We start from the raw sequence: 13815 nt of genomic DNA, 5'->3' as shown, positions 1-13815 counted from the left end.
GATACATGGAATGCGCTGCCGGAGGATGTAGTAAGCAGGAACACGCTACAAGGCTTCAAAGAAGCTTTGGATAGGTACTTGGAGGACAAAGGGATAGAACGGTACAGATAAGAATAGAGGTAGAGGTAAGTTATAAAATTAGTCAGGGACCACTGTTTCAGGCAATAGGCCTGATGGGCCGCCGCGGGTGCGGACCGCTGGGCAAGATGGACCTATGGTCTGCCTCAGCGGAGGCAACTCTTATGTTCTTATGTTTATGTTTTTATGTATAGTTTAAAATGACACCCAGATCCTTTTCTTGGGTGCTAATCCCCAAGGTGGACCTTAGCATCCAGTAACTGTGATTCAGGTTATTCTTCCCAATGTGCATCACTTTGCATTTGTCCACATTAAATGTCATCTGCCATTTGGACGCCCAGTCTTCCAATTTCCTAAGTTCCGCCTGCAATCTTTCACAATCTGCATGCGTTTTAATAACTTTGAACAATTTAGTGTTATCTGCAAATTTAATCATCTCGCTCGTCGTTCCAATTTCCAGATCATCTAATATAATAAAACCCTAAGCCGTTCATGTGCACTCTTACCAGCGTGCTCCTGTTTTCCGTGAGCTGTAGGTCTCTTGCAGGTAGGAGTGCGCATGCGCGCCTAGCTGTGCCAGTGGCCTGCCTGCTTTCCACCTTGCGCAGTCTGGAAATAATGCCCTACAGCCCAAAGTTTATTTTCAACTCAAAAGATGCCACGACGGCTCCTCCCACGAGCCGCTCCTGTGTCGAAGAAAAGCCTAAGTCTATACATCTATTTTAGCACCCGTTAATGTAACGGGCTAAAAACCTAGTTTATAAATAAGTTAAATAGCAGTGGTCCCAGTATAGACCCCTACGGCACTCCACTGTTTACTCTCCTCCATTGAGAAAAATGACCATTTAACTCTACCCTCTGTTTTCTATCCGATAACCAATTCCTAATTAACAACTAAACTTTGCCACCTATCCCATGACACTTTAATTTTCTCAGAAGCCTCTTGAGAGGAACTTTATCAAAAGCTTTCTGAAAATCTAGATACACTGTATCAACCAGCTCACTTTTATCCACATGTTTATTCACACCTTCAAGGAAGTCAAGCAAATTGGTGAGACAAGATCTCCCTTGGCTGAACCCATGCTGACTCTGTCTCATTAAATCATGTTTGTCTACGTGTTCCATAATTTTATTTTGCCCGGCACTGAAATGAGGCTTACCGGTCTGTAATTTCCCGGATCTTCCCAGGAGCCCTTTTCAAAAATCAGTGTAACATTGGCCACCCTCCAATCTTCAGGTACTACAGACAATTTTAGCGACAGGTTACAGACGTTTGAGTTCTTTTAGTATCCTGGCCTGTATACCATCCAGTCCTGGCAATTTATCACTTTTTAACTTGTAACAATTATCTTTTCCTCTCTCTAAGAGATCTTATATTCAGGTTGAATACAAGAAATACATCCTTTGATTTATCTAATGAAAGATTAGGTTTATACCTTCAATAATCTTCTTTCTGTTAGTCCTTGTAGGATTCCATATGCTAGGTGTTCAATCCCAACCCGCAATCCGGCAGTTGCAGAAATCCACAAACCTTTCTGAGTACATGCTCCATCCCTTTAGCCTGAAAACTAGCAAACATATCCAGTTAAGTCCCAAAACCAAGCAACATACCTGAACAAATCCATAACAAGGAGTTACAGGGGAGGATCCCCAGCAACATAAGTAATTCTTGAACTGATTTGCTATACAAAATATTAATAAGCGATAAACAGGCACAAAGCCAACTCAGAAAAACATCGAGGAACAATGTAGAACTAACCTGCTGAATGCAACGAGCACCCCAAGAGAGGCTTTTGGTAATGTATATACTCACAGAAAATGCTCCACAGGATCTGTCAACTGGCTGGAAAGCATTCAGGCCTGTAAGGAGAATCATCAAGGCAGAAAGAAGCAGGTTATTCCAAACAACTGAGTGTACAGAGAGAGGGTGGGTCGTATGGAATCCTACAAGGACTAACAGAAAGAAGATTATCGGTATAAACCTAATCTTAAATTCTGTTATGTTTCTTCCGGATTCCATACACTAGGTGAGGTACCAAAGCAATAGTAACATCTAGGGGGGGACAGAAGAGCATGCCTTCAACACCAAGGTTCCAAAAGTGGCAGGAGAATGAGCCGCCACATCTACTCGGTAAAACCGGGTAAAAGTATGAAGAGAGGACCCAGTAGTCACCCCGCAAAGTTCATCAGGTTGAATCCTACGAGACACCACCCACAATGCAGCCACATTTCCAGATGAGTGGGCATGAAGCAAAATCGGCAGCCATCAAGTGATCGAAATCTTGACCACCAGCCAACCCCAGAGTGGCAGCAGCAGTCAGGAGAAACAGGTGATCAGACAGCTGGGAATCATTAGACCTCTCCAAACAGTGGAGCAAGACTCTCTTGACAACCAACCTGCACAAAATCTGATCCTTTCGCTCCGAGCCTGCAGTAAGAAATACAGACAAATTTCCTGGCCGACATGGAAAGCAGAACCATCTTTGGCAGAAAGGAAAGAAGGTACTGTATAGAGAAAACTCCCGCATCCAGAATACGGATAAAGGACACCCTGCACAAAGAGTCTAAAGCACTGAAAAACGCCTTGTCGAGACAATGGTGACCAGACAGACAATCTTGACTGTCCGATACAGAAGAGAAGCATCCTTCAGTAGTTCGAATAGGGCCTCTCCAAGGCCCTTCACAACGATACTAAAATTCCACAAAGGGAAAACGAAAGTGCCCCTCTCAGAAACCTGGACACAGCTGGATGATCAGAAAGTGAACTAGCACCTCTGCACACTGTAAAACATGAAAGGCCTGTAACCTAAACTGTAAAGGAGACCACTGCTAAACCTTTCTCTAGGGTCACCTTAAGGGGAAAAAAAAACCAAGCCTCCCTCCTATCGGTGGAGCGCGATCGCACAGGGAGTTCAGTAGGGGGGGGGTCTGGCAGGAGGGATTGGGCATCCCTCCTGCCAGTGAAGAGCACAATCACGTGGGGGTTTGGGGGGGGGGGTGGCGGCAGCAGAGATTGGGCATCTCTCCTGATGTGATGTGTCATGGTAGGGTCACAGCTGATGGCAGCAGGAGAGATTACGCATCTCTCTTGAAACGATGGTTACAGGTGCAGGGGGTCGTGTTGCCAGGGCCACTGAGCTGATCATAGCAGCTGCGATCCGCTCAGGGGGCTGATTCGGAACTTATATCCAGCCCTATCCACTCCTCCAAAAACGTCCCTTTTCACTCTAGGCGTACAGTGGCAGTGAAAAGGCCCAAGCTGATTTTAGATACGTCTAAAACCAGTTTTGATTGTCGGTACTTGGATGACCTGTCTTTTTGATCGTCCATGTACTGACTTAGGCTGGTTTCTGGACTTTTTTATTATTATTATGAGCCCCCCCTAGCGTATGCCATCCGGAAGGAACATAACAGAATGGGGTCTTATCTAATGGGGTTTCCTCCCTCTCACTCTCATTAGGGTTTAGATTAAATTTACCTATGTTTAAATTATAGTTTGCTAAACAGACCATTCTAGGGGGCTCAAAAAAACTTTTCTCAGCACTGTGGAGCTTTGTACCATAAAGGATAGATGGATAGATCAGGATGGTCTTTACCTGAGCATTAAACACAATTTAAGAACAAAATGTAATTTTGAAATAAAAGCTGAGAACAGATCATACTCACATAGTTCTCAAAACCAAGTCCAACAACAGTGAAGTGGCCAATGTGATAAGGACAAAATGCTATGGGGAAAAAATTCACAAATCCACGATAAGAGTTTGAAAAATAAGCTGTTAAATATTTCTATCGTATGTATTGCACTTTTGCATCATAAAACATTACTTAACTTCTGGATGTCTAGTGCTACTATTTGGAGTGCAATGATATTGAGCTATATATATAAATTGATAAAAATTAGGACAGATTTTTTGCTATCCTAATTTCATTCAGATAGTTATCCAGTTATCAAACTGACTATCACCATTAATCTATTTTCAGCTCTGCTTTTGTTCCATCCCCTTACTGCCCCTCAGTACTATCTAGAAAATGGCTGCCGTGAGTTCCCGTCATTGTTTTGAGAAACTACGGAAACTCACGGCAGCCATTTGCTATGAGTGATCTGCACGGGGCAGGAGCATAATAAGATCGCTCCTGCCCAGAAAGCCCACTAGGCCACCAGATAAGGTCTGGGATGCCAGGAGGGAGGCAGGGAAGGTCCAGAATGAGGAGGGGATGGGTCAGAGCCAGCCGAAAAGTTATTTGCGGTTTTTCACACTTTGCAGTCCGGCTCTGCATCTAACCCCCGTGGATACGGAGGGAGAAGTGTACATGTATTTGAAGATTGGGCTTTTGTTTCTCCTCTACAAGGGTACTTCCCTCCCATCAGTTAAAAAAAAAATGACCCGGGGGTTGGGGGGAATCAGAAAATAGAGATGTCTAAGACCTTTGCTTATGTTTTTCTTTATGAGATTCACGCTAAACAGCCTTCTATGGTAGAACCAAAGCAGTTTATATATTACATAGAGGTACAGGAGCTATTTTCATTATCTTAGTGGGCCTACAATCTAAGTTTTGTATTTGGGCCAATTGAAAGTTAAGTAACTTGCCCAAGGCTAAGCTTAATTTTATTAAAAATTACAAGTTTTCAAAATGTCCTGTCAAGTTTCCATTTTGTATTCACATAACTTTCATAATAGTAAATATACATATGCACTACCTAAAACATGTATTCATTCATTTAGTTTTAACAAGGCTAAATAGACAATTCAATACTTCATATATTGCTCCAACTGACTAATGTTCAGCACACTGATCACAAAGCACTCAGGGCAAGATTCTCAAAACTTTTAATGCCGTCGCTAAACTGTTTTCCGGTGGTTTAGTCTGCACGCATATTAGCGGCGGATTATCAAAACGGATTATCTCTGTCTTTAGCGAGGTTTATAGCAGTCTCCAAAAATGGCATACAAATGTGCTCTCTAACATTGAAATGAGCCTTCCGGTAGATTCTTAAAATCGTCAATGCAGTTTTGAAGAGCGGCGTCGGCTTTGGGTGACAAAAAACAGTGACTGGTCTGGGGGTACCGTTACAGTGCCAGCACTTGTTTTGACTGTAGCTAATGAAAAAAAAAAGGGTATCTAATATATTTTAAAGTGGAGGGTAGTAAAATCACACTTCTTTTGAGTTTTGGGGTGAGACAGGCATGTTTTATGTGCGCTTGTTAAAAGCCAATGTTTCTTCTTGAGCACTTGTATGTGTGTTTCTGGCTGTGGGTCTTGATTAAATTTTACATAAAAAACAAATTACAAGATTTACCTGAATTATACTAGTGTTTTTGGAGAGAAAGGCATGTTTTATGTGCGATTGATAAAGTCTCTCCTGCTGCCAGTGGGACAGAGTGTGGGTTGTTTTTTTTGGAGGGGGGATACAGCGTTTTTTCTGTGTGTGTGCCCATCAGCGATGGGCACATGCAAATGTAGGAAATCTTCGCTGCTGTCCACTGATCTTATTTACATGCATGATTTTTAATAATGTCTCATGTTTTTAGATTCGGTATCAAAACGGCTGTGTTAGCAGACCGTCACTTTTTAATGCAGGTTTTTGAGAATCTTGGCCTCAGCCAGGAGATAGAGCACAGCAATGCTTTGTTCTCAAGAGCAGAACCTTATGAACCACCAAAAAAAATATATTGTGAGTAGCTCTTAAAGCAGTGGTTCTCATTCCTGTTCTGGAGGACCACCAGCCAAGTTAGTTTTTCAGGATAGCCAAAACTAGGATCCTTGTTGGGACCATATTTTCAAATAAAGACTTTGGTTTTTGGTTGAAAGGATGTCTCCCTTGACTTCTGTTGTTTTATCTGTATCCCAAGGCAAGGTATTCTTTTGGTTGCCCGACGACTTCCGTTATATGCAAATCTCTCTCATGAATTCGTGCCCCAAATCTCGCTCCCAGCATTTTTACAACTTTTTTACTACACGTTGAACTTTTTTCTTTGCTCACAGATTTTACGCCTGTTTACCTGCATCGCCAAGCACTATCACGGAAGTCAAGCACCAGTGTCCCCTGAGGAAGGTGTTGTTCATATGCCGAAACTAGGATCCTTGTTGGGATCATATTATGAAATACTTTGTTTATTGGTTGAAAGGACGTCTCCCTTGTCTTCTGCATATAATGGAAGTGACAGGCAAGCAAATCTGCCCCATGTATATTCATTAGGGCTATCCTGAAAACCTAACTGGCTGGTAGTCCTCCAGGACAGGATTGGGAGCTGCTGTTGTAAAGGAATAGCACTCTGTATCCATAAAGGACACCAATGGAGTATTTAGCTAATTTATTGCAGATAACAGTTAATCAAATAAGAGGCTGAACAGAAACGACTAGAAGATGGACAAAAATGCTAAAGAATTTGACAGTATTTTTAAAAAACCAGCAGCATTAGTATTTTTCAAGACTTGGAGCTTTCTTTTATGATAAATTTTGCTCATAACATTGTGCAGTCATGGACTTATCTGAGCAAAATATGTTCTAAAAATTAATCCACAGAAATGCAAGCTAATATGAATTTTAATAGCAGAACCTACCAAAGACAAGTATAAAAAGAGTATTCAGAGAGACAACCCAGAAGACATGTTCCTGGAGGGAAAAAAATGCAAATAAATATATAATGAAGACAAAACCTAGCACTCTCTAAGGACAGACAGATTAGACTTCTATCATCATTCAACTTAAGCTGGTTTAACCTAACAATTTTACTCTCAAATATTAATAAATCTAAATACACACATTTCATTATAAGGTAAAGTAACTAACTCAAGTAAGTAACTCAAGGGAGAGGGTGAATTTGGGATGTAATTTATTACAATATGTTATAATATGTTGTATAATATAGTATATTCCATTTTAGTTGAGAATGTGATGAAGGGTGGGTGGATGGGGATTTTACACTATTAGATTTATGTGTTAGATACTATAGTGCTATATGGAAATTACTTTTATGATATATTTTTGTGCACTTATTGTTTGATTTGAAAATGAATAAAGATTTTAAAAAAATAATAAAATAAAATAAATCTAAATACAACAGTTTAATATAACATTTAATTTGTCCCCATATTGATTTCCAAAAGATGAGTATCAAAGGACAATAGAACAACAAATGATCCAGTGTCTTTACTTCAAGATGACAATGCCAGCATCTATTAGACTTTGAACTGTCTAACTTCTGCAAACGAACTGGGGACCAAAAAACTCTATGTAACAGAAAAAAACAAGTTTGTCTGATAGATGCTGATGCTGTACATCTCATCCTCCAAGTCCAAATCTGTGGCCATTGAGTAGCAGAACAATTTAATATAACATTTACTGTATTAGAATTTTACTATTTAAAGTCGTACTAGGATTTACATATATTACAAATACACATCATTATATTTGATAAATAAGAATTACTTTCCTTGAATTATACAGCATTGCGACAATGCAATTTACTTGTAACAATCCATTATATCAAAATATTCTCAGAAACAGGAAATACCATGAAAAATTACTGAATTTTCCCTTTCCAACAACATTCCTGACTACCAACAATTATCTTCATACTGGAATAGTCTGGTTCATGCAGTTGGCAAGATGTCTTTTGTGCACCAACAGCTACATTAACCAATCAGACCCAGTCAATATTATGCAACATTTGTCGATTTGTTTGCTGCCTATATGCTACTTTGAAATAAATGGAAATGCTTTTTCATTGGCAAAATATATATGGTACAATCAACTCCGCTTAAGTGCACGCCCTTCGGACCGGATCACCACATGCGCTTAAACGGAGTGTGCACTTAATAGGAGTACCACTTGTTAGTCATGAAAAATTACAGTACGCTGTAGTCAAATGCAATATAACTTTTATTCAACCAAAAACACACCGAACTGTTCGGTCAAATGCAATAAAATGTTTTTTAAAGCAAAAACACACTACAGTACAGTAGTTGTCAACCGTCTAAACAGTCTACATTTTAATAAAATAATCAGTCATTGTTTTCTGCACGCAGATTACATGATTCAGGCTGTGTATCCGACTACTGATGAAGTAAAACTGTCAATAGTCGTGACAGCCATTTATCTCTAGGTAACAATGCAGCGTGTGCAGGGATTTCAGTGCGTTCGAGAAGGAAACAATCTCTGCAGGTAGTTCATTAGTCATGATAACAGCAGCAGTATCTCTGTCATCATCAGACTCTTGGTTGTCTGCAGTGTCCTTTATGACTATACAGATATCAGAATTAGTGCTGTCAGATGATGTGGGAAGATCATTGTCAACGACGACATACAGCTCAAACTCTTGTGACGAGAGTCCAACTGGGAGTTAAATGGACAAAATGTCTGCTTCAGTTGACTCATCAGATGCGTGAAAGAAGCTCGCCTGTCGATAGCAATTTGAAATCGTTGATGAAACTCGACTCCATGCCTCCCGTACCATAATGAAGAGAGTCGAGCACTGTCATTTTTCTCGCCAGCTCTGGGGTTGGATTCCGTGCTTGCATCAATCACTGCCATCACATATCGTAGGACGAGTGACCTGTAATGATATTTGAAGTTTGCGATTATCCCTTGGGCCATCGGCTGGATCAAAGAGGTCGTGTTTGGCAGCAGAAACACGAGTTTGATGTTGGTTAGTCTTACATCATTGCTGTGTGCTGCACAGTTATCACACAGCATTACAATGTGCCTCCTATGCCTTATCATCAGATTGTCAAGCTTCTGTAACTATTCAATCCACAATGTCACTGTCATCCATGCGTTTTTGTTGCTTTCATATTCAACAGGCAGGCGTTTAATTTTTTTGAAGCACTGAGGATTTCGATTCTTCCTAATCACTAGTGGCTCGAGCTTTTCACTACTGAACAGCAATGTCAATCGTTCCTTTGGCACTTTGAAGAGAATAGCTTCGCTGTGTTTAAAAGTCAATGTCCCGTCCAGGATGGCACGCCAGTAGAGGCCCGTCTCATCGGCGTTGAACACGTCACATGGTTCATATCCACCAATGACTGATGGCAACACTTCCATGACCCATCTTTCAGCATCAAACTCATCCACGTCTTGTTTATCGCCATGCTGCTTCTTAAATTTTATGTTATTACAAACTTTCCACCTCTCTAACCATCCATTTGTCGCTTTGAAGTCTTCTACACCCAGTTTTTGAAATAACTGTGCTGCTTTCTCCAACAGCAGAGGCCCACTGATTGGCAGTTGTTGACTCCTAGCTTCCACAAACCATCGCAGCAACGCCTGTTCAATGTCTCCAGCCTTCCCAATTCTTTTCCGTTTTCTGGTAGTATTGTTGTTGTTTTGCCAGTCTTTCAATATCGCTTGTCTTTTTTATTTTTTTTGTAAATCCGAGAAATCTGATTAGGATGAACGCTGTAATGTTTTGCAATAGAGACCTTTGGTCAAGTCTCTTTAATACATTGTCACTTTCAGCCAAAGACAATGATTTTTATCCAGTATGGTGGACAAGTTCAGCCAAAGACAATGATTTTTGTCCATGTGATACCATGGTATAGTTCAGAAAGTTCAAACACCTAGCCAGGCCTAGGGTGCAGTTCTGAAACATGTGGCTCATCCTCATGAGAACGTGTGATTGCATTTAACCGGAGTGTGCGTGACGTGAGCGAATGGCGGTTGGACCTATAACATCTGTGCACATATGTGGATTTAGTGCTTATCAGAAGTGCAATTATCCGGGGTTTAGGTCCATTGACTTTAATGTAAAAAAAATGGGACCGTGGTGGTTAACTGAAGCATAAGCTTAACCGATGTGCACTCAGGTGGAGTCAACTGTATTGCTATTCATTGGTTAAGTCTTATTTTCCATTAATAAGTATTCCAGAAGTTATAAGACTATAATTTATTTATTCATTTATTTATTTATTCAGTTTTCTATACCGTTCTCCCAGGGGAGCTGAGAACGGTTTACATGCATTTATTCAGGTACTCAAGCATTTTTCCCCTGTCTGTCCCGGTGGGCTTACAATCTATCTAATGTACATGGGGCAATGGGAGATTAAGTGACTTGCCCAGTGTCATAAGGAGCAGTGTGGGTTTGAGGCTGTAGTTTTAACCACTGCGCCACACTCTCCCACACTCAATTCGACTGTTTTTGCTTACATCTCTCCTTCGTTATACAATATAGCATTTCTCTACAATTAAACTCTCCTACTTCTGACTAGAGAATGATACAGGGACAAATTTGTCCCTGCAAGAACTCAATTTCCCCGTCCCCATGAGTTTTGTCACTGTCGCTGTCCCATTCCTGTAAACTCTGCCTTAACCACACAGGCCTCAAACACTTATGAATTTTAAAGTGTTTGAGGCTTGTGCAGATGAGGATGGAGCTTGCAGGAATGGGGCAGGGGCAGGGGCAGGAAAAGAACTCGTGGGGACAGGACAGGAAAATGAGTTCCCACGGGGATGGAGAAAAATTTGTCCCTGTGGTCATTCTTGACTTCTGACCTCAGTGTGCCTGGGTGAGTGATGACTAAAGAGCTGCATGGAAATTGAGACAGCGGGAATTCTCAAAAGGTAGACATTACCATGGAGATGGAAGAAGTTGATGTGGAAGTCTCATGAGAGTGTAGTCAAAATCTGCAGGGACTCCAGAACAGACAGTTACACGGGGACAGAATTCAAGCCCATCCCTGCCTGTCCCCGCTTGAAATCAAACCCGTCCCCGCTGGGAATCAAACCCATCCCCACCCATTCCCACTAAAAATCAAATCCGTTCCCGCCTGTCCCCACTGTAAATCAAACCCATCCACACAAGGAATCAAATCCGTCCCTGCCCATCCCTATAAACTTTAGAAGTAGTTATTTCATTTAATTATGCTACTGAATTAAAGGCTCCGGTAGCGACCCATTTACAAATAAGCAAAGACACTTTATTAATTTGGAAATATTAATTGGGACGAATATGTACTTTGTAAAAGGGTCTCTGCCAGAGCCTCTAATGTAAATATAAAATATAAATACTCCAGCTGATGAAGACCTCCAAGGTATGTCAGTTGAGGATTTCCTCTGAAGATGGCCGGGGGTCCCTACTGCCAAGCTTGGGAGGCAGCAATGGTATCCCTGAGTCATAGATGCTGGCACTTCAATGGCTCAGGGATGCTGCGAGCGACTGCTGTGCTTGATGGAGAGGAGTTCTGGCCTTCTTTAGAGGTGGTCCTCAGCTGGCGGTACTTGGGGATCCCCACCAGCCACAGGAGGAATAAAAACATAAATACATTTCCTTTTCTTTTGAACATAATACAAAGACATCTGCTATATACATTTCCCAAAGCTAACATATTTCAGTCAATAAATTCCTTTTTTACCTTTGTATCTGGAGATTTATTTTTTCCATCAAGCTGATCCCAGTTTCTCTTTTTTCTGCTTTCCTGTCTTCTGCAAATTCTTCTGTTGCTGTCCATTGGTTCCCTCCTATCGTGGTCCAGCATTTCTCTCTCTCTTCCCTTTCTCCCACTGCACAGCATCCTCACTCCATTCTGTCCTGGATCAATCTCCTTCTTTTTCCCTTCTCTACTCCTGAACAGCATTTCTTCCTCTCTCCTCCACCCCCATGTGCAACAAGTCTCCCTCTCTCTCACAGTCCACCATCTCTGTCTCTCATTCTCTTCCTCACTGCAAAGGGAGTGGGGAGAGAGAGGAATTCCGGGTGCAACTCTCCCACCCCCTCTACTGCCACATCCAACATTTCTCCCTCTCTCATCCCCCGGATCATGTGCAGCATCTTTCACCCCTGCCCACCAGGCCTATACCCAACATTTCTCCTGCTACCACCCCTCCCCAGCACCATGCCACATCTCTCCATCCATTTCTTCCACCGCTATGTCCAACATTCCTCCCTCTTATATCCCTTTCAATCTGTCCCACTGTTACCTCTCCCGGCTAATTTAGGTGACCGCTCGGCTGTTTTCCTCCAGTGAGTAACATTCTGAGTAAGCAACATTTGGGGGGGGGGAAAAAAGTTCTGTGTCAACTATGTCCCCTTCCCTCAGGGCGTCTCTCCCACATTGCCTTTATAACTGCAACACAAACAAGTTCCCTGCTTCAGGATCTGTAAGGCTTCAGCTGGTTGATCCTCGTCAAGCGGCTGGCACAGCTGGGGGCGGGAAGCAGTGGAAGCTGCGATCAGTTCAGCCAATAGGAAGAGCAGCAGCAATGAGGAGCAGATTTTGATTGGAGGAATGCGTCGCTCCCGCAACTATATTTTTTATCTTGGCGTTGGAGCGCTGTGCAGGATCTCTTTGTATTCTCCCCGAATCACTTTCTGGGGAAGTTGCCAGTGCCTCCAGTGTTGGTTGCCCCGGAGGAGAGCGTTGGGTATGCGAGGCCAGCCGTCTTCCACTTCTCTCCCCATAAGGTCCATGAGTTCTTTGAGATAGAGAACACCGTTTCCCGAGTCAGTCTTGTTAGTATCAGTAGGCACATGCCTGGGGCCCGCTGAAGGCGAGCAAATTTTTTATTAACTTTTTTTTACTTTTCGTCGATGGGGGGATGGGGGAGGGGCCGCATTGCCGATCTTACCCGCCTGACTGGAGGATGGTGATTTCCCAGCCTGATGAAAAGCCGCCAGAAGCACACAAATCAATCTGCAATGTGGGGGCCCATATCCAAGAGGTTAGAGAGGTTTTTTTTAGTTAATAGCGATAGTGAGGAATCCAGTGATAACAGCGGACATTTGCACACTAGCACACACTGAGACCCGACAATTTTTTATTTTTGAGGATTATAAGTAACCCTGTTTTTTGAGGGGGGAGAAAAAACAAATAGCAACAGAATGTTTTAAGTGTAATGCCCCCCCTCAAAAATCAGGGTTACTTCATAACCATCAAAAATAAAAGAATTGTCGGGTCTCAGTGTGCGTTGGCGCACAAATGTTTGGCAAGCGATTGTCCTGCGGTCACCGGGATTTCTGAGAAAGAACATCCAGACCCATAGCACAAGGTTAAGTTTTCTGCAGCTCCTATTAAGGTAAGCTGAATTGAGTTTTATACTTTTTTTGTCATTTAAAGATAGGATTATGTTTTCTAATCCGTTTTAAGTAATATTACAGATCTATTTGAATGTGGAATTCAGCACCTAGCCAGTGCTTGTATTGTGTATTGGGTCTTAAAGCTTGTAGAAAAGTTTGAATTGTCCTTTCATTTTGAAATAAACCTTTTGAACGAACAGTTCATTTTATCATGTTTCTTTTGGGATTTATATTTCATCTCTGCTCAATTAAGTGACTCATTCATTTTAATTTGCTGAATGGAAACTAGGAATTAAGGTTTAAGGTGATCCCAATTCAGGGAAAAAAAATTTTTGATTCGGCCTATTGAATTGATTTTTTGATTCAATTCACTTTTCCTGCCCAATCAGGTATTTTCTTTCCTTTTTCTAATGGACTGATGGGGGGGGGGGGGGTTGTAGCCTCTTCAGCCCACCACCGCCACCCATTTCCAACTCCACACTGGTGCTGTGTTGTAAACAAAAAAGACTTTCTCTGATAGATCCTAGCTCACACTCACTAACTGCCTCTTTCTTACCCTTCTCCTCTTTTTTATTTTTCAGCTACCTATCAAATTTCCATCTTCTCGAAGTTACAGAGAAATACTTTTAAAACCAATAAGAGGAAATTTTTTTCAATCAGAGAATACTACTTAAGCTCTGGAACGCATTGCCAGAAGATGTGGTAAGAGCGGTTAATGTAGCTG

At 41.8% G+C, this 13815-nt stretch overlaps 1 protein-coding gene across 3 annotated transcripts in view; it reads right to left on the bottom strand.

Moving 5' to 3' along the window:
- The window catches only part of MARCHF6 (membrane associated ring-CH-type finger 6), a 590605-nt gene that overhangs the window by 311496 nt on the left and 265294 nt on the right, over positions 1–13815 (bottom strand). For 2 of the 3 annotated variants that reach the window (XM_033929822.1, XM_033929821.1), the window contains 2 exons: positions 6643–6694; positions 3745–3803 (listed from right to left, as the gene is read on the bottom strand). The exons of the other annotated variant lie outside the window; for it this stretch is intronic. In XM_033929822.1, the coding sequence (XP_033785713.1) occupies positions 3745–3803; positions 6643–6694 (111 nt within the window). The remainder of the gene's footprint in view (positions 1–3744; positions 3804–6642; positions 6695–13815) is intronic. 3 annotated transcript variants of the gene reach the window in all.

Source organism: Geotrypetes seraphini, chromosome 2, assembly GCF_902459505.1.
Source record: "Geotrypetes seraphini chromosome 2, aGeoSer1.1, whole genome shotgun sequence".
Taxonomy (NCBI): domain Eukaryota; kingdom Metazoa; phylum Chordata; class Amphibia; order Gymnophiona; family Dermophiidae; genus Geotrypetes; species Geotrypetes seraphini.
The sequence above is the reverse complement of the archived record's forward strand: the minus strand, read 5'-3'. Positions and strand labels throughout refer to the sequence as shown.